Genomic DNA, 27,415 nt, shown 5'->3' with positions numbered 1-27,415 from the left:
CTTTGAAAAATGCGTGGTTACCCCCAATTTTCTCTTTGGATTTCAATAACACTTATAAAGATCTACATTTCCCGCATAATCATAAACTTGGGCAAAAATACCTTTGAATTAGTAGGCACCGTTCTTAATCGGGTACACAGACGACGTTTCATTAACAGTTCGGTTGGACTAATACCTGTGGTGCTGTGTGGGGTTGTACGATATCTTAAGAGGAAATCAGCTAGTCTGTGCTGTAGAGACCTAGCCCCGCTGCCCTCTACAACCTGCTTCACTAATGCCTCCTTAACCACCCTTACCGATCTCAAAGCCGCAGCATTGTATTGAGAATGATATGGTGGAACTAGAGTATGTTGGACCTCATTTTTGCTCATAAACTCGGAAAATTCGTTAGAAATGGTTACTGTGGTTCATTATCGAAACCACCTCTTCTGGCAAGCCATGTTGGGCAAATATAAGACGTAGTTTATCAAAGGTAAGCTCTGTGGTTGTTTTTAACATATGTTTTACCTCCAGCCATTTTGAATGGCTCAGTATCAGCTACTACTAGGAAAAGATCAGATTCCTTCTGACAAATTTCGATCGAGGTGCATACGTTAGAAAGGGAGCGTCAGCCATTTTCATGGTATGAAGTGGACAATAGGTGGAGAACTTCTTACATTCTGCCAAACCGTGCGTCATTTCACTGCGCTCTCAAATTCGTCATCCATTTTGTGCCACCACACACATGTGCGGGCGATTGATTTTATTGCGCAAATACCAGGATGGTCCCAACGCAATTCCTCTAGCATTTTCTCTTTCAAGACATAGGGAATAATTACCCTAGCGATCCCCATAGAACGCAGTTCTGTTCATAAGAAAGCTCCCTCCTACGTTTGTAATAGGGCTTGAGTTCTTCCTCATATCATTTTTCGGGCCATCCTGTCAGGACGAAATCAAGTAATAATAATAATAATAATAATAATAATAATAATAATAATAACAATGATAATATTGATTAAAAAGACAAACGCAACTAGATTCATTTTGACAACGTTTCGACATCGTCCGATGTCATCGTCAGGCAATGAATTTTAATCGGATGAAGCATAACTTATAGTACAAGAACAATAGAACAATAGAACAATATATACAATAGTACGCTAACAAAAAATGTGAAATCTAAGTAAATAGTTTTGCCCTGACAGAGTCTGACTGTACATTAAGTGATGGTTTCAATTCTTTGATGTAGAACATCTCATGAATTAAGCAATCAAATTTCGATGCGCATTTCTTTAAGACACTAAAACTCGCCGCTGGGGGTGCTGTTGTTTGGCCATGATCTGCTAGGCGGTGCCTCCCGATAGCTGAGTATCTATGTTCCTCAATTCGTTGATGCAAGTGACGAGCTGTATAGCCAACATAGCTCGCATCACACGAGCCACATTGAAATTTGTAGACGACTAGTTGTTGGCTGACTAATGATGGTTTGGGCTCACGGAATTTAAGGACATCCTCGAGCTTGCGGCTGACAAAAACTGGCTGTAGATCTATATCCAGTTTCTTATTTAGCTGAGTAAGTTGGCGCTTCACAATATCGGCTGGTTTTTGGTCAATAAATGGCAAGACGATTCTAATGGTGCTTTTATTATTATTGCTGGTAGATTGTGATTCGACATCTGATGTATTGATAAAGTTACGGATGGTTGCCTCAATCAATTCAGACGGGTATCGTAGCTTGTGAAAAATTGATCTTATGTTTCCACATTCTTCTTCAAACAGCTCGGTCGTTGAGGACAGACTGTACGCCCGGTGAAGCATTGAGGATGACATCTTGGTTTCGTATGATGTGACGTCACTATTCACGAATGTACCGCTTGACTACACGTTAGACCTGCTTGTGGAAAAAGCCTTTAAGGACAACTGGTTCTGTGCGACATATGATCTGACCATCTCTAAACAAGATCTTCTTGAACTGCTAAAAATCGCCACCAAAGACCAGCTTTTTCAGTTTAATGACAATCTATACCTACAAACTGACGGAGTTGCTATGGGCTCCCCGTTAGGGCCTCTATTAGCTAATGTATTCCTGTGTCATGTGGAGGAGATGCTAGAACAACAAGACAAACTCCCGTCATTCTACAGAAGATACGTAGACGATACCTTGGTTGTCATAAGAGATGTAGCTGAAGCAGAACAGTTCCTAATTACGCTAAATAACTGTCATCCATCTATTCAATTTACAATGGAGCTAGCGGTAAACAACACACTACCCTTCCTTGGCATGCTTTTGATGAAACAAAGAAGTAAGATTACCACAAGCGTACACAGAAAAACTACCAACAAAGGCCTCTTGTTGCACTACCAGAGTCATGTGGACAACAAATACAAGAAATCTCTACTCAAGACAATGCTTCACCGGGCGTACAGTCTGTCCTCAACGACCGAGCTGTTTGAAGAAGAATGTGGAAACATAAGATCAATTTTTCACAAGCTACGATACCCGTCTGAATTGATTGAGGCAACCATCCGTAACTTTATCAATACATCAGATGTCGAATCACAATCTACCAGCAATAATAATAAAAGCACCATTAGAATCGTCTTGCCATTTATTGACCAAAAACCAGCCGATATTGTGAAGCGCCAACTTACTCAGCTAAATAAGAAACTGGATATAGATCTACAGCCAGTTTTTGTCAGCCGCAAGCTCGAGGATGTCCTTAAATTCCGTGAGCCCAAACCATCATTAGTCAGCCAACAACTAGTCGTCTACAAATTTCAATGTGGCTCGTGTGATGCGAGCTATGTTGGCTATACAGCTCGTCACTTGCATCAACGAATTGAGGAACATAGATACTCAGCTATCGGGAGGCACCGCCTAGCAGATCATGGCCAAACAACAGCACCCCAGCGGCGAGTTTTAGTGTCTTAAAGAAATGCGCATCGAAATTTGATTGCTTAATTCATGAGATGTTCTACATCAAAGAATTGAAACCATCACTTAATGTACAGTCAGACTCTGTCAGGGCAAAACTATTTACTTAGATTTCACATTTTTTGTTAGCGTACTATTGTATATATTGTTCTATTGTTCTATTGTTCTTGTACTATAAGTTATGCTTCATCCGATTAAAATTCATTGCCTGACGATGACATCGGACGATGTCGAAACGTTGTCAAAATGAATCTAGTTGCGTTTGTCTTTTTAATCAATTTTATCACAAGATCTAGACTTATTAACAATGATAATAATGATAATAAAAAGAGATAAAAGCAAACAGACCAGACATAGTGGTGAAAGACAAGAAGGAAAAAACCTACCTGCTTTTCGATATGTCTATCCCCACAGAACGGAACACCTCCTTGAAAACGATGAAAAAACTAACGAAGTACAAAGCTCTTGAGATTGAAATCGTGAAAACGTGGGGAATGAAAACAACAACTGTCAAAGTGATTATTGGAGCTTTTGGGCTTATCAAGAAGGGAACCGAAAACTACATATGCACGATCCCAGGTAATATCAGAATAACAGAGCTACAGAAGACCGTCCTCCTTGGAACTGCTCACATACTTAGGAGGACCTTATCCATCAAGTAATCCATCAGACTTATGGCTGCCCTAGGCTCATGCATTGAAATCGGCACCTTAAGTTAAAAACGACTTGAAATAATAATAATAATAATAATAATAATAATAATAATAATAATAATAATAATAATAATAATAATAATAATAATAATAATAATAACAATAATAATAATAATAATAATAATAAGAAGAAGAAGAAGAAGAAGAAGAAGAAGAAGAAGAAGAAGAACAGTACCTAAAGCTTTCTGAAATAAAAATGTCTTGAGTGTCCTTTTAAGTACTCTACCAACGGGTCTAATAGGGTGGCTTCTCCGATATATTTGCCTGTTATTGGGAAATTCTCGTCGATAGCACTTATGGTGTAGATTTCACTTTCGCCCCCATCTTGGAGTCTTCATGGAGGAATCGAGAGAGCGCATCACAGTTACTATGTTGCTCCGACTTTCTGTCTTCAATGTGATAATCATAAGCAGAGAGAACTATAAGCTACTGCCCATCCTCACATACGGGCAGCTACCATGCAACGTGGGAATTGCAGCCTTTGGGCCCAAAAGAGCTAACAAAGGCTGGTGGTCAGTTATTAATGATTTTTTTTTTTACTCCGTAAACAATAGACAAAGCTTCCCGTTCTATTAATTTGTGCATAGTTTCTCTCGCTATGAGTTAGGGTGCGGGAGGCGCGGCGTGGTCTACTGGCCTCTCCTGCCGGTCATCCACAGCAAGACTTAGTACAGCTCCCAGGCCATAACTTGATGTATCACAAACCAGCCTTAATTCTCTCTTCAAGTCATAGCTACAGACCTCGAAAGCTTTTTGGCATTCCTTTGTCCAATCCCACGGAATATTCTTTTGCAAAAGCTAATGCAACGGTGCAAATATTGTGGCTAGACCTGGCAGGGAAGAATGATAATATTGAACCATGCCGAGGAAAGACCTCAATTCTCTCGCCAATCAGTACCGCCATTTTGGCCTGAAATATTGTTGGAGATGATTTTACACCATAAGGTATTTTCTTGTAGGAATACAGACTTTTGTGAATCTTTTATAGTCAAGCACGTCTCAGTCGTCTACGTACGCGAGGCGGGTTTTTTTCGGTGTTGTTTGACTCATTGAACAGAAAAAACAAACCCCTTTCCTCTCCAAAACACCACTGAATCAAACGTACGAAACTTCGCATACAATGTACCAAATTAAGATGTGGTTGGAGCTGTCAAACAATTTCTGACACCTTAAGCCTGGTTTCCATACCCAGTCGTCTCAAAAAATTTCGAGACGATCGGGACGATCAAATGGAAACGCTACCTAGACGGTCGTAAACGACCCGGACGACTGAGACGACCTCGATCGCTTGGATAGAGTTGACTTCTATCCGGACGATCGGGACGATCGTGTAAATTTTGAAGCGATCATATGGAAACGCTCTCAGACGACTGAGACGATCGGGACGATCGAAGGCTATCCCATAACTCCTTGCTCAAGTGCTCCATTTCAAAATGGCGGCAGAAAACACGGAGTTGCACTCGACACTCTTTATGGAAGAAGTGCAAAAATATCCTGCCATTAACAACAACTTTTGTAAGGACTATAAGAATAAGTTTGTTAGAATGAATATCTGGAAAGCAATAGGAGATAAATTCGCTTTGGACGCGGCTGAAGCCGAAAAAAAATACAAGAATCTCCAAACCGCGTATGGGCGATACTTGAGAAAAAAAAGGTCTGTTCCATCTGGTTCTGGACGTGATGCTGTCCCCTCTCCAGCAGAGTTCAGTAATTTGGATTGGCTGGCAAACCACATCAACCAACGACCATCCACTGTTACAAACATGCAGAGTCGCGTTGAAAGCGAAGATGATGCAGATCATGGTGAAGAAGCAGAAAGCCCAAACAATGTCGAAGACTCGCTTGAGTATGAGGAAAGATTAAGTGAGGATGAGAGTCTCTTGCAATCTGAAAGGTCTGTTTCTCCAGCTACTGATTCTCCGTCTTCTTCTGCTGCTGCTAATGGTGGTCAGCCAAGAAGGAGTTCATTTTGTTTGCGAATATCGCGCCAAAATTCTGTTGTCGGACCCAGGAACATCGCTGACGACCGCGCGTCTTCAGCCTTTGAAGCGATCGAGACGATCGTATGGAAACAAGCAATCGCCTCAGTCGCCCGATCGTCTCGAAATTTTTTGAGACGACTGAGACGATCGGGACGATCATATGGAAACCAGGCTTTAGTGACATTATTCGAACCCCTGCTTAGAACAAATTCGTTGTATGAAAAGCCGACAGTCGTTTTCTCGCGCGCTTCACACGCGAGGATAACGCTTACGGCGCTTCGCGCCTTCCGAAAATGGAAGAAAACGACTGTTTTGCAGTCTACGATAAACCAGTTACTGCTTTTCTTTTAAGACAAGAGGCACAAATACACAACATAAAAACTAGAAAATACGTTCCGTTTCAGAATGAACAAAAGCCCTCCATTTTAACTTATCCCCCGGGAACACGGCAAATTCTCTTCAAGGTACTCTTCATAATTCCACGAACCTCTCGATACCGCCAACAGTAAATTAAAGGATTTATGGAAGAATTAAGAAACATGACAAAGATTGTGACATGAAACGCTGCCAAGACAGAGCCACTCCAGTTACCTGCTGTCAGTAAAATAACACAGCAAAAATTCGGAAGATAACACGCTACAAATACAGCGTAAAAAAATAAAACACTCAAAGCAGACTTCCGTTCTCGGAGGAGCACCACTGTCTGCGAATTTTGCTGCTGAAACTGATTATGAATTCGATTCCGATGATATCTCGCCACTTCGTAAACACGAAAATATGCAACTGTTGCCAACAGAAATCTGACTGATGAAAGAACAAGTGGAACTTTCAGACTCAACGTGGTGAAGAAAGAACAAACAGACGTAGAGCTTGCCGTCAATCATATTGCAACCAAGGCTACAGTAACACGTTTGGCAGTCACAAGCTCTTGATATCTCAGATGAAGAGAAACAGCGAGAAGTCTGTCAGCAGCAATGGCGGTAACATTCAAGAGCGATGCGCTCCCTAGAAAATATATAATAACGTTGGAAATGGCTAAAGTCACTGGACAGACTACGTCAAGGTTGTAGTTCAGTGCCTTTGTGAAGACCACTGCGAGCATTATGTGAGCGAACAATCCCACCGCAAGATCAGAGAGAGCAAGACTCAGAAACAATTTTCTCATATTAGCCGGCAGTAATGAAGTTTTCCTCAACGCCTGAATAGCCAGAGTATTTCCAAATGTTGCCACGGGAGAAAAAACAAAGTGCAACACACATAGCGAAAACAGTGTTGTTGTGTGATTCACGAGCAATTGGTTCAATGATGATATCCAAATAGTATCTGCAGAACTGGTCGGCCATGGTAGCTTCAATATTCAGAGTACCCGGTTTGGTTCAGCCAAAGTAACACTTGTTTTAATAGACAATATTCTGTACCTCTTGCCAGCCCATCCAGGTATTTAAAGAGGAGGAAAGTGTAATAACTTCCGTAGACAGCATGTTATCGGATTTGTTGTGCGGTGGGATGTCAACGCAATTGCAAGTCTGGTTGGCCATGATTGGACTAAAGGTCCGGATCAAGTTGAATCACCTGTTTTATAGTACTTTTGTTTGCATAAATTTTAAATAGGATGATATTACTACCATTTTCGAGCTACCTTGAACTGTTAACTTTTTTCCACGTTTTTCAACGCTTAAAACATTCAAGTTTGTTCAGACGTAACTGGCAAAAAACAGTTCGCTTGATCGCCTCCCGGCTCCAAGCCCTTTCATATTATTAGAAACCCACAAGGGTTGAAACGTTTAACGGCCCCTTGTGTGCTGGGAAACAAGCTTCTGAATATTCAATTTGCTAAGTACCATATTTGGAACAACAAGAGAAAGGGGTTTCCAAATATGGTACTTAGCACTGAAACATTGTGGCAGTATTTTTCTTTTGTTGACATTCAGAGTCGATGTAAAGTTTTTCAAACCAGTGGCAGTCGGTCGAGACGGGACGAGACTGGCTTTGTTTTGTTGGTCCTCAAATGAAAAGTGTTTTTCACCAAGCCCGCAGATCGAGCACCTTCCCAGACCTGTTTGGCCGTTTTACCTCTTTACATGTAAGAATAGCGAGCATTGAAAGGACATCTGCTGTGTATAAGCCCCTTCAAATACTCTTCAACAACTGTGACAGGTACTTTCAGACTTTCAGCTCATCATACATCAGTTCAAATCATATTTTACCGGGAACAAAAGCCGGCTTTACAACAGGATCTGTGGTGCCCTGATGTACAACATATCCATTCTCTAAGAGAAGAGACGAAAACGGTTTAATTGGAATATATGTATTTTTTCACCAAATGCCACCTGATTGGTCTGTTTCAGTATCGCATCATTCTTTACCTGTTACAATATATGTCCCACACTACAGATGCGGGGATCGATTAGCACATAGCTTCCCACACAACAAAGTCTCTCCCTTGAAGGATTGTTCTTAATTGACACTTTGTTCCAAGTGAAGTATTATCGTTCATTTTGGACACTGAAAGCTTGATAGGGATCATGGGAAATTAACATTTTTACCACAATTCCTTGTAATCTCGCAATCTGGTTGGCTAATTTGCCGTTGTCGGTAAGAGTCTGGACAACGCTGTACGCTTCGTGCTGGCGTCAATTTGTCATTGCGAGAAAGTTATAGACAACGCTTGCTCTTTCTTTGTGTCATGGTTTTGGTCACGCTCTGGAATATACACTTTCTTTGGCGTTGAATATTGTATCGTAAATTTATAACCTGTTTTTCGACTTATAAAGTTTACCATCATATTTACAACTTCGTTCCCAGGGCTTTCTCCGCCAAGAGTAGGGCGGGCCCTACTCTCCCGCCCGCTCCACTCTCGGCGGGGAAAAGCCCTGGGAACGTTGCATTGTAATATTTAGAGAGGGTTACTACTATAGATGCTAACTTCTGCTCACGGTGACTTGAAAATCATGAACACTTTAACCCGCTAGAAGCGAAGCTAAATCATGCGGGACTGGTCCCACGTGATTTTCAAACATGGCGAATAAACGTAACAGTTGTTGAGAGCCACTTCCCGATTCTATGCAAGGTGGTGCATAGGTAAACCTTCACTCGTTCTTGGGTCAATATCTACTGACTACAAAGAAGTTCAATTGTGCCGTGACATGTTTCCGGTAGATCCGTGACAACTTTATCTATAGTTCGGCATCACATTATCACGTTAAGCCCTCTTAACTCTTGTATCTGACGAGAGAGGCACGTTGCGGGACGGAGAGACGAATCTTGAATCACTCGACCCCGAACGCGGAGAATCACTTGGTTTTCTTCCAGACCTTTCCCTTGCGATCTTCCTGTGTAGCTGGTCTTGAAATTCTCGTCTTCTTCTTGGAATGCATTCTTCATCGCTTCTTCTTCGCTTATAATTTAGGGGGTAAGACGATCGACGGATTTGTACATAACTATCGCACCTTTCATCTGCCGGTGACCTTGGCCTTCTTCTGCTGCGAGCTTCTTTCCTTGTTTCTTGGTCACTTATAGTGTTAAATTCTGCCCAACCTTTGCCCTTTGACCTTCTTTCGGAATCAACCGTTTCTGATACTGTGCTCTCCAGAAAGCGTTCATGTAAACCTTGCGGCTCTGATAGGCGATAACGATCTCCCCTCTCTCCTGAATTCATCATTTTACGGTCGCCCATATATCGTTCGTCAGTGGTCCAGTCAATGGCTTCATTAGCTTGGTTTTCGTAGTGAGAACGTGGATCCTCAAAGGCCTGTGCCACCTTCTCATTTCTTCTGGGCCAAGATTCCTTTAGGCCTTCTCTAACGCGTTCAATCTTCCTGTCTTCTTTTCTCGTTTCCTTCGCTCGTCCTTTCCGATGAGATTTTGAGAAACTATCTTCTCTGAAACCAGCGGATGGCGAAGGAGAGGATCTATCGACGGGGTTAATGTAGCCTCTAGGTTCGTAATCCGTTGAATTTCTTTGTACCTGTGAACGGGAACTTTCGTAGTAATCTTCCATCTCGGTGACGTACCAGTCACGCAAGAACTTGTTACTGTCGTTACCGTGTGACAAGTTTGCTGTTATTTCCAGTTCTTTCGCGTTAGGATTCCACTGAATCGTGTAAATTTGGTGGTCTACTACACAGACGTCATTCTTTATCCAAGAGAGCATCTCAGATAGGACGAAGAGGTACTTGTCTTTGTCAAGATTTTCTTGCCCCACATACTTAGGGATCTCCTCAGTTCTGATCCCATCAATGTTCCTCACGTGACCATCATAGTCCCTAACGCCATACACAATAAGAGGTGTACCGGATACTATCGACTGACACCACCAGGGAACAAGCCTTCTTTGTTTGAACGCCCACTCAGCATGGATAATGGTTTCGGTTGTTACTTTGAGTTCAACGTATTCGGAGCCTTGGTCATCTGTACTCTGCAAATAAAGGCGAGTATTTCTGGTCAAAGCACTTAGTTTAGCGATAAAATTTGAAAAGCGTGTTGTATTACTATTCCTTAAACTAGAAGCCCTTAACCCTTCTAAGAGACGAATTGCTGGAAACATGTCATGAGATGTGAGTGGTCATTTTTAGTGTAGTGTCATGACAGCAAATGGCGGCACATCCGAGTAATCCATAATTCCAAAGTGTTGGCAGGAAGATCAAGTTTGATGTGGCAGAGTTTTCCTATTACTGACAAAATGGTTTGTCAAAATTTGGTTCTAGTGGGCAGGGAATCAAGTTTAAAAAACTCGTATTTTACTGTCAGTGACTGGTAGCCTTTCCGGCATCACTGCGTCCTCCCCAAGGCCTTTGCATAAAACGAGCGGCAAGCGTAAGGCACCCTGGTGATGTAAATTATGTTTCTATCTTCCCTTGTGGGCTAATATTCGTGGCTGAGGCATTTTATTTAAATAACGGCACTCCCAACCCCCTTATGTAATCCTTTCTTTCTACCAATGGCCTTCTCAGCCTACGAGACTGCAAGCTACTTCTCTTACCGGTGTTTGGGCGTCGACCTCTGCTCTTAAAACTATGGTGTGGTTTTCCAGCTGAAAGCGCACTACCGAAAAGAATCCTGGGTAAGCTTTTATCGGCCCATGTTTTTTCTTGTCTTGATCACATTCCGACGTTCCACTGCAATCCATTTTTGTAACTTCCAATTCAAACCTTTTGCCCCAATAACAAACCCTCCATCCGAAGGGAGAGAGATCTTGGTCGTTGTCGGCTTCAACATGGCTAAGATAGATCGTGCCCCGGTACCTTGTAGCGAGCAAAGTCCAACCTTTCTTGTCTTTCCCACTCAATACATTCAGCATGCGTGCAAGGTTACCACGTGATGTCACAAAGTCGACGTTTAGCCTGGAGACATGAAAATTTCAGCAGGGTATAAGTGATTGAAAAAGTCATTGAAAAATAGAGGGTTTCACTAAATTTCACTGAAGACGTTCCATGGTAGCTAAATTTTTTACGGTCGACCTGTGTGATTTTGGGTGCCTCGTTGTCGGCAATGTAATTTTTTCCTCTAATTTTCCCTTAATATGGAAAAATAGTTTTCCCTGTGGGTCCCAGAGAAATAAACCTATTAGCTTGCCTGTTTCATCGAAATATCTCCCTCATTTATTCCAATTTATCTTTGCTGCTTTTGGAATGAAACAATGCGGCTGTTTACACGAAGAAAAGAAAATCCTTGCTCGAGGAAGATCCTAGACGATGGAAAAGTTTTTTTTGCTTGGAGTTGCATGCAAAATTTCAGCTGGGGTTGCGTACCACCGTGATTCGTTGAACGCCTGCGACGGTCTTTCGCTGCGCTTGTTCTTTCTCTTGCCTACGACCGTCCGGGCGAACGTAGTTTATATATTGTTCCAGGATCTTCCGAGGACTAAGATCTCCTTTTGCACAGCTAAGTAGATCCTAGCACTCCGGCCTAATCCTGACAACTTTTCGCATGTAAACTGAATTCAGAAAACAGGGGCCGCTGAGAAGATTCACCTTCAGTTGTGTGATCTTTCATGTAACAACCTCTATCTCGGAGTCTGAAGGTCAAATTTGATGCGTTATTGAAATTCAACTGTTTGAATCTAAAATACATGACTAAGTAAAAGGCCACTGCACTGAGTGGCCATACCATACCCGAGATCTTTAAAAGTCATTTTTTCTTTGTTAAGAAGTATCCAATGCAACAGAGAATCCAAGTGTTGCTGAACATTTGGGAGATCTTTCCATTCTTCAAATCCAACGTTCAAGTTTATGTCAAGATGCATGCAGTCCGGCGGGAGGTTCAATGTGCCGAGTTTGGACTTGTTCAGCGAAAAAGACCTATCCTGATCGATGGAAAAATAACCTAACTCTCTGTGAAAGTAGCTCACTGGTTTCGAAGCAATCGATTGATAGGCTGAACCAATACAGAACTGCCATGGATTGAGGACTCCACTGGACGACATCTTTCAAAAGCGATTCCCAGAATGATCATTGCTATTTCCCTTTTTTCCGAGAACTTATCAGGGTGAAGATGAACGGAGAATGAGCTCGAGGAAATTGGATTTTTACCCATGAGAACTTGCAGGGGTAAATGTTTCAGCTGAGGCGAAGAAATAGAGGAAGCCATGCTTGATGTATGTGCCTGCTAGCAAATAGTGAATTTTGTTAACTTAAAACCTCTTTTATTTAGATTTTAACGGTTTAAAGATGGAAGCAGTCAGCAAGGATGTTAAGGAAGGCCTTCTAGGTGAGTGTTTGTGGCTGCTGCTATTCGAAGATCAGTAGGATCGAGCCCGGGAAGTAAACCACAGATTATGATATACAGTAATCTGTCAGTAGGAAATATAAAATCAGATGATTCGTATTTGTACAAGTGTTCCACTCAGTTACCTTCGAATGAGTTAGCTTTAAATGTCATATATCTGTGCAAGCTGAAGGTTTTCTCCCAAGGCATTTCTCTTTGGCGCGAAGAGAGAACAAGGTTTACGAAAATCGAAAAATGAGATCAGACCGAGATCAAGTTTTTGTTCACTTAGTTATCAAGTGACCCTTCCCTCATTTTTTTACTTGTTGCAGATGCTGATAAGTTTCTTTCAGTAACACTAGCAAAAGAGAAGCTTTCACCGCCAGCTGAAAAAGAACGTAATGTAGTTGCTGAAAAGGTCAAGAATTTGATCAATCAACTTGGTCTTCAGAGTGAATTGCCTACAGCAACTGAAAATATGAAGGCACCTCCACGACCTCCTAAAGCTGTAGTACCCCAGAAGGCCAGGCAGAAGATGATATCTATGATGATCTAGCCGGTAAATGAAAAGCTTCTGGATATAATTATTGATTGCTGGCTGTTAATACTCAATCCAAAAATGAACGCTAGCATCTGATTATGTATATATTTAAGGTATAGAGGACTTCTGCTGTGGTTCCATAGCCTCATCTTAACACGAGGGGGAGTTGGGAGAATTCGAGACAATTATGCAAACCTGAGATGCAGTTGAGATAAAATTCTTGTATTGCTTTTATAAAATATTTCTCAAAAATAATTCAACAAAGTGAAGGAAAATGCTGGTTTTTTACTTCTTGATTGAAACAGATTTTCTTGATATGGTCATATATCCTACCAGCCAATCAAAACGTGCATCTCAGGGCTCGAGACTAACTTTTTAGCTCACTAGCCTAGTGGCTAGTATCAGGTCTGATTTCACTAGCCAAATCTAAATTTGCACTAGCCAGTCCCGTCATGCGCAGTTTCATTCATTTGTAAAAACTATCACGAAAAAATTACCACATTTGCAAGCACAACTCGCGCTTTTAGTAAATTTCCTCATATCCATCCTCGTATCAGTGGCGCGAATGTGCTTGAGTGTACGGTTTCTCGTGTTTTTCTCACGAAGGCAATGTTTCGTGGCTTTCAGCCCAATTCTCACAGAACCATTGCCAAAACTTTGCAACTCACCAATGCACCGGGATGTAGAAAACAAGGAATAAAGTTTAAATTAAGAAATAAGCCGTACATAAAACTAAACTGCTCGTTTGGAAGTCTGTGGAAAGGATTTTCCTTTGATCAGAGCTATTTGCAATTGAAATTTTAACCTGAAAGCGCCATTCTATGCATGAAGCAGCGGAATGCGGGAAAATAATATATTAAATTAGATATTAGCTATAAAGGAAGTTCGAAAGGACAGACTTGCCCTCATATAAGAATTTCTTTTTAATAGTTTCAAACAGCAATCCATGCGTTTTATGCTTGAATGTTTTTTCGGAGTCAGTTAATACGGCGGCCACAGTGCTTGATCGCGAGCAAGTTTTCTCTCTTTTATGTGAGTTTCACCATTCCTAGTAAACGAGATAAGTCGCTCAATATTGTCTCTCTTTTTAAAATTTGAAATAAATTATATTTGGATTCAATTTCTTAACAAATTCGTAACCTCTTTCCATATACAGGTAAGAACGTCGCAAACAGTTTGCGTTGGCTCAATTGCAAACACTGTCACTTTTTGTGTTTGTGTTTGCAATCCTCTATTCCATGTGCGTGATTGCTTTATGCAACTTGATCTCGTGACATCGTAAGAAAAGGGCGAAAAAATAAAAGCAGAATTAGTTTTTGCGTCATGTTCAACTTCTTATGTTGGAGACGACGGAGTTACACGCATATGGAAACAGCAGCCGAGACGTTCCGCATGATTTCACTCGTGATTAATCGTTCGTAACGTGGCGTGGGGAAACTGTAATCCGCGTTGGTTTCCTCCCTTAAATTCCATAGAATCCGCTCAGAGTTTCTGTTGTTATTTGCTATTCTCTCCTCTTGCCTTATCCGTAAGAAATAGTTTTCATTTTGTTTTCGTCCAGAACTCCACTTCTTCACAATATTTACTAGCCCCAATGGCTAGTGGAAGCTCAAAATCTACTAGCCAAACCTGAAATTTCACTGGGCTGTGGCTAGTTGGCTACCGTTAGTGTCGAGCCCTGCATCTGACAACACATAACCAATCAAAATTTGTGTGATGTCACAGCCGTGTCTACGTACTTTCATCTAAATACAGCTATTGACCAATAATTACAAAGACGACAAAATTTAAACTCTTTAATAATTTTGGACAAAAGACTAGTTGATGATTTATGATTGACCTCAAAGCAGGGCTGGACCAGATATGAAAATTTAGTTGCAAGCTTGCAAATTTTAGCCGTAAAGTGTATGAAATTTAACTGAGATGGTGTTGCCAGTCAGGTTTAACAAAACAAAATATGAGCATGCAATACATGATTAAAGAAACTGCTGAAAGTGGTAATGATTGCTGAAGTGAGAAGTGCTGGAGACTACCATGTTCCGTTTACAAACAGACCTTGGTGTTAAGCCTGTGGCTTTTAAGCATATACATGTATGTCATACTTTCATTGCATGCCAGAAAAAAATTTTGGTGTCAAGTTGTAACGATTTTACGTGTGCTACATCAAGTGCTTGAGCAAAAACAGCGGCGATGCATTATACCCGATGTTGTTGAGAGTCGATCTGGGGATGTGTACGTCTTCCTTCCTGGTTCTAATGAATTATTCCTTTGTTCAACGTAGGTAATCAATGAAAAGTAAGTTAAATCTGAAATCTGCGTCTGTGCGATTGCTTTCAAATGCATTGATCAAATTTGCCACTTGCAGGCTCATGTATGGTATATTTTGATAAAATCTTCAACTCCAAAAGTATGAGAAAATGTGGGTACTTCTGGGTTCTTCTGTGGCAAAATATCGTCACCATCGACCTGCATGAGTGAAGTCCATATGTGGAAAAAAACTCTAATCCACAACTGTATAAATAACTTTATTCATGACCTCTCTTCAGGTCAGTGATCGCATTGTGAAACAACCACATTTTGAATTATCAAAATATGAATAGCCTTCCATGAGTCTTGATGAATGAATGTCAGAAATTAAATACAAAGTGATGAAGTATTGAGAGGCACAAATCACTCAGCATTATAATTCACAGACCTACGAAATAATTACGAAGAAAATCGTGTATATCATCAACCGAGTGCACCATTTTGCTATTCCCGTTGGAATGAGATGCCTAAAAGACATGTGGGATACTATTATGCCCTAAGCTAAAACTAACGCTAACCTTTACCCTTTTACCTTATTTTTCGGAATAGGTGGGAAAGGCTTAGACTCAAAGGGACACTTTGTGTTGGATATCAAAATTGGGCGTGCATCTACACGTAATTACTTGTTTTTCTGGGCATACTGTAAGTGGATTAAATGAGAAAATCAAGTGGTATGCAGCCAATGCTTTTTGTTGGCTGTCAGCACTTATTGAAATCAACGAAAAGGGATGCTATAATCATAAAATATGATAAAAGCAACCTTTAAGGTGAATTATTACATGTCTAGTGTTTCTGGCTGATATAATGCATGCTGTGATTGGCTTAAGAGCAGCTGAGAAATAGGGCCTTATTCTCCCGTAATACCCATGGGCCGATTGTGGATTATGCAAATTAGTCTTTCTTCTTTAGAACCGTTCTGTTAGCCATATAATAAACAAGTTGTGATCAAATTTTATCCCTTGAAATTTTAGATAATTTATCACATAGAATTCCAGGAAAGATTAAAAACACAGTTTACCGTTTGGAAATATCTGCATTGGTCCCGGAGATAAATATGCAAATACGAGGTCTGATGACATCATTCACTCAACCCAATATAAAATCAAGTATATAAATAGAGCTACAAATGTATCTCGGTCAATTTGCAGCAGGTACCATTAAAACTTGGTAGGCCAATAGTTCTACAGACAACACACCTGTGGCTATGTGGTGATCTTAAGCTAGAAAAACATATTTATATGCTTGCAGGATCATGCAGATGAGGCACCATTGGCAAAATTAATATCAAAATAGAACACCAAAAGTGGCCAGCATAGCCTTTAAAATCAGGGATGTCTGGAACCCAGTGTGTTGCCATGGTAACAAAACTGGTATGCACATATTGTGGACATCTACTAGAATCTTACTGCAAAGAATCAAGCATTTCTGATACAAATTGGCTGAGATATCTCTTTTCATCATATTTGATCAAAATTCAGTTGAGTTTATGAAATTATCACTTGGCTAATATGCATATTTTAAAAAAGTGAATATATCTGGAACAGAAAGAGATATTTGAAATAGCAAACAGCATTTTTCTTCTTGTACAGACTACAAGTTTATGTCTTAAAATGGCTTAGATAGGAAAGATGCAACAGGGGTTTCAATAGAAGCCGGTTACCGGCGGTATACCGCCGCCTGTTTTGCCTCACACCGCCGGCTAGTTTGCCTTGATTTTCACTAAAAATTCTATCATAAACTTGTCAAACTGCCGCCTTCGATGGGCTATCATGGACGGCTATTTCAGAAGTTATTGAAACCCCTGTGTAAATTTCGTCTTAGAAGCACTTCAATAACCTTGGCTTAGCTGTATTAACCTCACCATTACTCAGTCAATACAGCAAGGCCTTTAGTTTGCTGTAACTGCTGCTGTAACAACCTCACAGTCTTGGTTATGAAGTAGTTAATACTAGGACTTACTCTTGACTATTACTCTTTTTGGTTTTTGTAGGATCCAGTGATCAGTATTACACTATGGCCCCAGGAGGTGAAGGAGAGACTAACATAGAAAACACCGTAGACAATGGAGGTGAAAATTATGAGCTCATGTCAGGTGATGTGGAGACAATAAATGTAGCACCGCAGCTGGGTGATGAGACAGGACAAGAGTATGTTGCCATGGAAGAAGGGGAGGGGGAAAATTACGAAGAACCTAGTCAGCATGATCAGCAAGACAATCAGGATTCTAATCAACAGGAGGAAAACTATGAGATACCTGAAACAGGTGAAGATGTTATTGTTATAGTTAACATATACATGTAAATTATTTTGTCTACACATAGTATGATGACAGGATATTGAGTCTGTGTATTTAAAATGTTTGTGTAAAGTGTGAAAGCTTACATGTAGCTCACACAAGTTTTATCAGTCTTGTAGGACACATGCTCCAAAATCAACCATGCAACCTACTGAGTTTTCATTATTCTCCTCTCTTTATTTGACACTTTTTATTTTGTGGATCATGTACATGTATAATATCTTTCTGGGATGAACTTTGGGCAAAGAATGATTTTTAAATGCATCTGTTATTCTGACTAATATAGAGACAGATGGCCTGTTACATGTAGTTAGTCAGCAATGAGCATAATATCATGTACATCCCCCAACTAAAGACAAGGTAAAGGAGACGTTTCTAGAATGCAATGTACAATAAAATGTCTTTCACCTGTCTTTATGCTAGATGAACATATTAGATGCACTTAAAGTATTTGCCCAAGTTTTTCTTGGAGAAATAATGTATCCCATCATTACAGTCAACTACCCTCTATCCATGAGATGCTTAAATATTAGGCTAGTCTTACATGTACATAACTGTGTATAATCTATCTGGAGAAATTTTTCTTCTCTGCTATAAAATGGCCATTCTTAATATTATGTTATGCATTATGTTGTGTACAAACCTTGACTTCAAAGCAGTCTGCAAGAGTAACTTCCTTTTATTGTCTTTCCAACTTCATCTTCATTTGGTGATAAATTCCTTGTTCAAGAAAACCTGGGCTTGGCATAGTGTTTGATGTATGTGTATTTGTACACAAATGTAGTATTATTGCGTTTAGACATTTTTTTCGGATTTGGCACCAGAGCTGGATTACAGCCACTGATAATAACTTGATAGTTGCTTTAAACACAGAGTTTTCTGCCGAGCGAATCTTTGTGGTAATAAGACCAAATTGTTTTTCAGCAAAGGCATTGAAACAAATTCACTTTTTCAGTGACACAGTGTTTGAAATTTGGACAATTTTTGTTTTTTGGTAACTTGATCTCTTATTCAGCCAGATACAGTGTATTTTGCTCCTATACAAGTTGACCATAAGTCTGGACCTAATGCAGTGTCTCCTATTCCTACATGTGATGTAAAGACGCCTTATGGAATAGTTTAACATAGATTAGTATTACGTATATAATAAATGAAGTCACTGCTTACGAGCCAGAAAGCCCATCAGGCGGTGCTTATCTCAGGTTTCTGTAGCATGAAGTGACTAGGAGTATTTATACTCCCCCTGGATGGGATGCTAGTCCATCGCAGGGTTACCCCCAGCATTACGCCGGTACCCATTTATACACCTGGGTGTAGAGAGGCACCGTGAGAGTAAAGTGTCTCGCCCAAGAACACAACACAATGTCCCGGGTAGGCCCCGAACCCGGACCACTCGATCCGGAGTCGAGCGCACTAACCATGAGGCCATGAGGCCAATGCATGGTTATAAATCTGTGAGTTGTGTAGTATTAAGCAACAAGCAAAATGTCCACATGTATTATATTGTTAAACCTTTCAATAGGAGATTTATCATTCCACTATTATACCATTTTCTAGTACTTTGGCTTCTTCCCGCATTGACTCAGAATCTTATTGATTTCACAATAAGGTGCATGCAAATGACAACTTTATTATTTTGATTAGATGACTTAATTTGATTGGATAAACAAAATGACTATTGACAAGCAATGACGAACTAAAAATTCTCTGGCTTTGTATTAATATTTCTTTTATTGAAAAATCCAGTTCAGTCCGTATTTGCTCTCTTCTAATCTGGTCAAACCAGGACACTACAGTGTGTTACTGTCTCATATTTTGTGCGTTCTCTTGACCAATTGATATTGTAATATTAGTGGAATAATAAAGATTAATAATAATAGAATTATTGTTATTGTAATATAAATGGGATAAAATAGAAGCACTTACATTTGTAAGAGTTAAATAAATGCGTTTTCTGTCATTCGTATTTTGTTTCAGAAGAAAGTGAGAGTCAAGTTGATGGCATGACGAGGAAGGAGAAATCATCAACCCTGAACTTAGAGAACCTGACTTGTGACACCAAACCTGAAAATGTTAAAGATGTAATCAGGGAAGGTAAATTATGTTCTGCGTCACATGCATTCAAAAGATTCCATAAACTCAAATGTTTGATTACAAAATACTAATGAGATGCAGGCTGCATAAGACAGACATCCGTATTGATTCTGTAACCTTAACCTTGTATCATTCAAAAGTAATTTATCATTAGTTCTTACCTTTACATTGGTTCATAGCTATTGTTAAAATGTGCAGAATGATAATAATAATAATTATCATCTGTTTGTATTACAGTCATGTATCTGACTTGTACCTGTACCATCAGTGACTAACTGTTGTAACATAATAGTATACATTGTACATGTATAGCTGTGCTCATACAAAGGTCTTAACATGTACACTGTAGTCTCTTGTTTTGATAATGAAGATTGGGCCATTGAAAGACCAGGAAAATTTTCTGATTTTACAACACAATGATCAACTCTCCTTTGTGTAGGTTTTCTGCAAAAGCACCGCAAAGAAGGGAAAAAATTCATTGGCAGCAAGTATCAGAAACGGTACTGTGTTCTGCGAAATCATGTGCTGTATTACTTCAAAGACAAGAAGTCGCCAAAACAACAAGGTTCCATCTTGTTGCCTGGCTATGAGGCAAAAACAGCTAACAAGAAGGGTCGGGAATTTACTCTAACACACCCTGATGGACATAGATCTTACCAGGTATTGATTCTGTTGATTGATTTGGTAACACGTTGTAGTACATATCTTGTCTTTACAATGTATTTTGTCGATGCTGTTCTAATGTTTGAGATGTTCAAATTACAAGGTTGAGTGAAAAACTTTTGTATAAAAGTGCCCATTGTTTGTGGTGTTCCCTTTTGCAGAGTGGGCCTTATTCGCACAGCTGCCATACGTATTGGCCATAGATAATAGATTTCGTACCCAGAGCCTTCAGTTGAAATGTTTTGGTGGGGCAAAACAAAAGTTTTCGATCGCGTGTACAGGGCTGAAATAACCTGTTTGAAAAAAGGTTGTAGGTTAATTGTACTTGTGTTGATGGACTTAAATTCATCTACTTTCAGTTTGAAACTTCATCAAAGGAGGAAACAGAAAAAATGGATAGAAGCAGTAAGACAGGCTGCAAATGAATCCCTTTCAGAACGCAATGTTGCAGAACTGGATAAACTCCGTAATAAGCAGCCTTCAGGTGATGAAGATAGCTTGAATTATTTTGATGTGGCGCAAAACAAAAACAGCATTGTGGAGGAAAAAGATGACACAGTAGATGATAATAGAGAAGAATGTTATGATGACGTAGGAGGTGAAGAACTTTATGAAGAAGTCGGCCAGTTGCCATCCTCCAGTCCCAACCAGCAGGCCAATCCACAGTTACCGGAGTATGAAATTACTGGACAAGTCGCCATATCACCACGACCTGGTAAGTGTTCAAATTAATTTGAGCGTAAGGGTTGAAACAGACTGCTTAAAGCTTGCTATAGGTTTTTGAAAAAATGCCATCTGGCCAAAGCTGTATTATCTTCCATGCATCTGCTGAATTGACTCTGTACATTTATGTTGTGTAGAGTTACGATTCCCTTTGTCATTAATTTTCTGAAACACATGGAAGTCAACAGCGGAAATGGAAAACCACCTATCGTGTGGTGTACAGTGTCTGTGCTAGGCTCACCTGTTTTAATGTAATTTCGTTGTTTTAATCCGCTTTGAAACGGAGTCAGCATCTTTCTGTTTCATACATTAATTTTGTCATCTCCCTCGTTTCCCTTTTGAAAGCATAAGTTAATCCTGTTAGTCATGTTGATGTGAATTCCTTTAGCTGTTGGATCATCCTCAACGGAGCCAAGAGGAGATGACAACAATGAACTCCCTCTATCCCCTCCCCACCCCGTCCTGTCAAGCCGCAGTCACAAGTGCATCAAGACGATACCCCACCGGCTATTCCAGCTCCAAGGCGTTCCAAACTTCCGCCACCTGCTCCCGCCTCAACACAGCCCGCCGCACCGTTACAGGACGACACATATGAACTACCAGATAGCCCTGAAGACTCGGTAGCTTCACCACTTCCTGCTCCCCCAGGGGAAGTGGAAATAGAAAATTACGAACCGCTTGAGGACCTTTCAGGAGCCTCAAGCCCCCGTACAGGCTCCTGCTTTCGTCCCACCTGTGGTTCCTGTGCGACCCTCTAAGCCCGAGGTATCCCCGCCATCAACTGATGCTGGGCAACCAAAACCACGTAAGTGTTATGTAACGAATTTTATTAAGGAATAACGTTTAGCGCCCATACATGTACACAGTATAAACACATGGTTGCAGTATGTGACCTTATTCATTTTCTACAAACTGATGTTTTGACACTGTGTAATTTTGCGTTCCCGGTGCACTAACGCCCGTTTAGACAAAAAGTATTTTACAAAAACAGGTTAATGATTTGTACACGCAATCGATCCCAAAGAGTTTTCATGTGGGTGATGTAACTCTTGTCTCATTATGTAACATGGAGTTAATAATACGAGTTCATGGCAGTAACTTGACTACCGTGGGGAGATTTTAAATGTGACGTTTTTCGCTTGAGTCTGTCCTCAGAGCGAAATCTGCGGTGGTGAACACTTGCAAATAGATAATTTACGGTTGTAGCGAAGTTACCTGACCTAAGAATGGAAGCGAGGCTGCCGGTGACCCTTTTTTATAGAACCCTTTTGAGCTTTTCTTATGTTAATGTAGACTAATTAGAATTACAGCAACACAATTTACAGCAGCCTGCAGCCATTCATAGGCCTATTTCCTTGTTTCACTCAGTCACCCGACGCAACATCGCAGTTTGTTAAGGAACTATCTAAATTGATTTTCAATTAGTCGCCGTAAAAACAACAACCAACCAAACATTTTGATCAACGGACAGGGTCAGTCAAACGAAACCTGCAGAACGCTATAAAACATTCAACCGTGACGAGGCAGGGGAAAAGAATTTCGAGTATGTCACAACTGTGGCCGTATTCCGATTCTTGATGGAGCAAACATGATATAAGGCTGATACATAGGAATCGTCTCAGATTCAAACTTTTTCAAATAAAAAATTACTCACTTGAACTTCCTTCACTTTTTCTTTCCAGTCCATTCGGCCTGTTTTACAGTTTAGCGAGTCAACACTTTATCAATTGTACTTTTGGCTTCTGGGACAAATAAGGTCCAGAAATAGTCAATATGCAAGAAATAAACGCAGTAAGATATTTATTTAAATTGGTCGTGTGTGGTCATGAGTGATTAAACCGAACTGAGTCGTATGAAGGTAGCGTGAAGAAGAGGTTAACAGATAAGTGGTAGAAAAAAATTGAACGGCGAGCTTCGGGTATCGTGTTGTGTGTTCATTGTTTTAAAAGGCAAGTTGTTTCTCTTGTAAACGGCCAACCTTGTTAACAGAAACGTGGTCGTGAACTCCGGGAGGTCATGTATGTGCCTGCGATTAAGACAGTATAATTAGATGGAGAAAACGTGTAGCTCGCAAAAGGGCATCTTGAAGACGATAGATGATCGCTTACAAGGTTGGTCGCTTAAGTTAAAGAGATTCAACTCTACATATCCAGAGATCAGTGCTGCTGGCTCAATGCAGACCCTTGCAGCCGAGAAACAGTGTTAGGACGGCAGACCGATGAGCGCATGCTAATCGAATTCCTCGAACGTTTCAATTTAGATGGCGGTGGAGTTTCAGAGGACAGGGGCTGTCAGTGTGGCAGAAAGTTGAAGTCAGGGGTCAGGTTCGCGTGTGGCCCAACAGCGGAATCAAAGCGCGTCAGGTGTCCCTGTGCACGCAGTGGTGGACTGTGCACAGACAAATGCAAATGTCGGAATTGCTGTAATGTACCAGACGAAAAGAAAATGGCGCGAAAAGCCGTGGCTGTCGTTGTGGGCAGGATACGTACAGAAGAACAAAAAGTCTTGAATTCGTAGCGTGTGTTGATGTCAAGGGGAGGACGAAGAACAAAATGTCCTTGTTATAGCGTTAGGGCAAAGGCTTGCGTGTATGATGATAAATGCAAAATGCTTCAACTGCCAAACGACTTTTGGTGCTTTGAGCACGGCCCGTATAGAGTTCGCTCAACACTAGAAGGCCTTGGGACCTAGAATAGTTGGATTGTCCGATGTGGACCCAGGGAAAGGGAAAATTGCATTCCACCTGGCTTTTGAAGCCTGTGTTGATTAATGAAGCTATTAGAGGCAAGACGAAGCCTTCGAAATAAAACAAAGATGTCCATGTTTTTAGAGGACGGCATATCCTGCAATGAGTATTGTCAGTGCTTTTCATTTGCCCTAAAAAATAATTGCGGGGTTTTGACCGAGGTTGGGGAAGTTTCCATCGCCACAAACAAGAGCGACGATTCTTCCCTGCCGACCCGTTATCATTGAAAGTATGTAGAGGAACTTGGGGTGTATTTAGCATGTAAACCTGCACGGCAAAATCGATTGTCAGACTCCAGTTGTTGTGACGGAGCCGTGTATGATGATTCAGCTGAAGAACATCCACCAGTTAATCAGTGCAGAGTAAACTCGGGACTTCCTTCAGTGATTTTATTCATATGTTCTTTGGAAACTTTCATCATTTTAAAAAGTTCGTCTTCCTCCTACCCTAATGTGCCAAAAATCCAGTTGTTCTTTAAAAGTGTGTACAAAAAGCGGAGCGTCGGTTCCGATGCAGGTAGCCTTTTTAAACTGATCTCGTATTGCATTTTGTGACAACCGTTGTGCTCTATAAGGATAGTGGGTGATAAGCGTTTTCTTGTTTTGTCACTTTTTCAGTTGGTAGTGCGCGGCAAACTGACCCTAAACCTTTCAGAATTTTCGTTTGCTCGTGATAACAGACGTATTGTCACCAATGAAGGCAGCCAAAGCATAAACCCCACGGCGCTATGACGCGGGGGGGGGGGAGAGAGGCCTACGAGCATGTTTATTATTTAGCCGCGGCGGAGAGAATAGGCAGCAGCCGGAGATTTTTGAGACAAATCACAGCATAGAAAATGCAAACACACTCCGACTATAACACCACCCTAATGTATATCAACTATTTTAAGTCGCTATTATTTATTTTTAAAAGTGTGGTTGCTTAACACCTGACTGGCAGTTTTGAGCTTTGATTTGTATCCAAAGGCTGTTTACTTGTAGTGCAAGGTCCGCCATTATTCACTTTTAAAACTGACCCATTGGACCGTAGAGGGTTGGATGTAGGGAAATGTGACGTCATTTACTCACTAGCTTAAATTTCAGTGTGTAAATGCAACTCATTACATATGTCAAACACGAATTTAAAGGTCTGAAAGCCCGAAGGCGGGTGCTGCATATTAATTCAGCCGCGTACGCAAGCGCCAGTGAGTGTTTTACGTCATTTTCTCCTCGATCCAGGGGTTTCCCCCGAAACTTTACGGGCCATTCTCGGGTGTCACAATTCCCTTTGTATCTCAACAACGGAGAGGATTCAAATCGTCAAACTATGTTAAAAGATCGACTTTCCATTAAAAGATTGGCTTTCCAAAACAAGCGGTTGGCAGTTTCACAAATGACTATCCGGGCCCGAAAAGTTTTCGGGACTTTCGAAAAACGGGCCACAGCTCTCTCAAGATTTTAAAGGTAGTAATGGTGGATCATCGTCTTTTTGAAATCAAGGCTTAAAACTTGGGTCAGTAAATGTGTTTGTTAATTTGTTATTGCCAACGAGTCAGGCCTTCTGAAGACAGAAGGCCTGGCGAGGCGGCAGCTTATAGAGCCGCGAGAAGATTTTTAGGCGGACGAAATCTCAGAAGCGCTTCAAATTTGAGTGTAATGTAGACCAAAAGCTGTAATGTAGACCAAAGCGATGAAATGTTGACCGTAGCGATAACCAATGAGAGTGCCGCACGAGTACGCCGCGTGATGTTTGCAGCCGCCAGGCGCCAGATCACGCAAGCTTGGCTCGTTGGCACTTTAGCGACAGCTATAACTAGTAGTAGCACTAAGCAAAACCTGGTGTGACGTGATTTTCAGTCCCAGTAAAGTCCACCGAACTTTTGAGCAGAATCTTTTGAGGACTGAATTTTTCCCGCTGGGACTGGTTTTTAAGTGCGTAGTTTTTAAAATTCTACTCGTTGAACACCTGCGATTTGCAGTTACCTTTTTTTTTAGTCTTATGTAAGGAAGACAAAGACGTTCAGAAATGGAGCTAATCAGGTACATGCTCGATGTCGATAGACATCTCGAAACATCTCTCGGGTCGGAACGCCAAGTACTATTTACAACAACACAAAGGTGTCGGGGTTTTTCTTAGCTGTTTTTGTTTTCTTGTGGAGTATAGGTAGAGGGAAAGCAGTGATATTTCTTCACACACGTTTTAATGAAAGGTTAGAGGGACGATTCGTGACATTATCATATACCACATGCATCTTATCCTGTATTCTGGACGCATTGAAGAAAGAGAGGGAAAGGATATATAGCCAAAGTATTTTAATGCACTATATTCCATTTTTTCGTAATATTTTAATGAACCTTTTATTAATTATTACTGACAAAAAGGAGGGGTAATTTCCATCTCTTTCGGTGGAAAATATTGCCGTGAGAAATTTCGTCCAATGACGACAGTCATTACGCATTATCAGATTTCATCAGCATGAAATGTCTCATTCATCGGTTATGATGGTCTTTGTAGCAGGTAGTTGTTCTCTTGTCGATTTTGTTGCGCTGCCCAGGGGTTAAAAATTCTCATTGATCATGGGTACAGACACCCACAATCTTGGATGGAACTCTTGGGAAGAATTTCGGCTTAAAAATCATTTGACGTGCACTAACAAATAAGTCTGTTGGCCCCCTCTCCTCCCTACCAATGTCGATAATGGGGATGCAAAATACTGTGTAAGCCTTGGCCGTTTCAAAACCAACATTGGATTAGGGGGAGAGGGGAAAAGTAGGAAGACTTTAATCTTTTATCACAGACAAACTAGGGAATGAGCATTTCATAGTGGTGTGTCACGTTTTCCGCCCAACGCGTTTTGTACAAGATTGCAGGAGCTCTTGTTTGGTTAACCCTTCAAAGAAGACTGAATAAGCAATGCTCTTTATTGGTTAACTTTACTGCCACAAGATGAACTGCTTGCGTTTGGTTCTTTCGGATATCGCTACCAGTCGAGAGAGAAGTAGGGAGAGCCTGTTGTTGTTGTTGTTGTTGTTGTTTATAGTTGAAGTCCACTTAGCTATCAAGCTAGTTCACAGGCATCCCACTTATAAGAATCTGAAAGAAGCAATTCAAAACTTAACAGAAACATGATTAAGAACCCCAACTGGAAGTCACAATGCGCGTGCGCGCGTGCAACATGTTTGTTGAGACTGGTCAAACGAAAAGAAAAATTCGCACTTCCAATATGAGAAAAAAAGACATGCTGTACTATGTTGTTGGATCGAATGTTTGATGCTGTATCAAGCGCATTCCAACATCATCCATCATGTTGAATGGCCCTCAAACATGGTGCCGGCCAAACGATAAAATGTTGGTTCACCCAACATGTTTGATCGTTTAACATTCATCGTTTAGCCGGGCCTTAATGCTTTTCGTATCGACAGTGAATTAAAATTATCTGATATACGGGCCCATATAAAAGGAAAAAATATTTTTCACTTCTACAGAAGAGAAAGTTCCCGAAAGACCCGCACGGCCTGGGACCAAGCCACCGCCTGTGGTACCCGCACGACGTGACGAAACGGCTCCACCTGGCCCTGCAGAAGAGAAAACCAACTTGATCAACTACGCAAATGTGTATCAAGCCCTGTGGGATTGCGCCACAAACGAGAAGGACGAGCTTGGATTCCGGCGAGGAGATCTGATTTACATTTATGAAAAGCCGCATGCTGATTGGTGGATTGGCTCGCTGTTTAAGCCCCAGGGATTTAATG

General features: G+C 40.9%; 3 protein-coding genes across 5 annotated transcripts in view; 2 read left to right on the top strand and 1 right to left on the bottom strand.

Moving 5' to 3' along the window:
• The first annotated feature begins 2,026 nt into the window (after positions 1 to 2,026).
• On the top strand, positions 2,027 to 2,911 carry LOC137971384 (uncharacterized). The gene has a single exon (XM_068818219.1). The coding sequence runs from the start codon at positions 2,027 to 2,029 to the stop codon at positions 2,909 to 2,911; it is 885 nt and encodes a 294-aa protein (XP_068674320.1).
• A 4,996-nt stretch (positions 2,912 to 7,907) lies between these two features.
• Positions 7,908 to 27,415, bottom strand: part of LOC137969426 (decapping and exoribonuclease protein-like) — a 40,374-nt gene continuing 20,866 nt past the window's right edge. Inside the window, exons 1-3 of one of the 3 annotated variants that reach the window (XM_068815643.1) lie at positions 17,122 to 17,194; positions 10,591 to 10,951; positions 7,908 to 10,026 (exon numbers count right to left, since the gene is read on the bottom strand). In XM_068815643.1, the coding sequence (XP_068671744.1) occupies positions 8,812 to 10,026; positions 10,591 to 10,908 (1,533 nt within the window). In that variant the 5' untranslated portion in view covers positions 10,909 to 10,951; positions 17,122 to 17,194 and the 3' untranslated portion in view covers positions 7,908 to 8,811. Of the gene's footprint in view, positions 10,027 to 10,590; positions 10,952 to 11,722; positions 12,141 to 17,121; positions 17,195 to 27,415 lie in introns of those variants that run through there. The other 2 variants (XM_068815641.1, XM_068815642.1) reach the window with 2 other exon arrangements.
• Positions 12,162 to 27,415, top strand: part of LOC137970298 (src kinase-associated phosphoprotein 1-like) — a 15,326-nt gene continuing 72 nt past the window's right edge. Inside the window, 10 exon segments of the mRNA XM_068816821.1 lie at positions 12,162 to 12,317; positions 12,647 to 12,873; positions 17,153 to 17,425; positions 19,436 to 19,552; positions 19,992 to 20,212; positions 20,575 to 20,604; positions 20,606 to 20,930; positions 21,327 to 21,558; positions 21,607 to 21,743; positions 27,149 to 27,415. The exon segment at positions 27,149 to 27,415 is cut by the window's right edge and continues 2 nt beyond it. Coding sequence (XP_068672922.1) covers positions 17,176 to 17,425; positions 19,436 to 19,552; positions 19,992 to 20,212; positions 20,575 to 20,604; positions 20,606 to 20,930; positions 21,327 to 21,558; positions 21,607 to 21,743; positions 27,149 to 27,415 — 1,579 coding nt within the window. The 5' untranslated portion in view covers positions 12,162 to 12,317; positions 12,647 to 12,873; positions 17,153 to 17,175.

The sequence above is a fragment of the Montipora foliosa genome, chromosome 9 (genome assembly GCF_036669935.1).
Source record: "Montipora foliosa isolate CH-2021 chromosome 9, ASM3666993v2, whole genome shotgun sequence".
NCBI classification, from domain to species: Eukaryota; Metazoa; Cnidaria; class Anthozoa; order Scleractinia; family Acroporidae; genus Montipora; species Montipora foliosa.
Note: the sequence above shows the minus strand (reverse complement) of the source record. Positions and strands in the feature narration are given on the sequence as shown.

What these genes read in the sequence shown, in the direction of transcription:
- LOC137971384 (XM_068818219.1), top strand. Translation starts at nt 2,027, where the DNA reads ATGGGCTCCCCGTTAGGGCCTCTATTAGCTAATGTATTCCTGTGTCAT.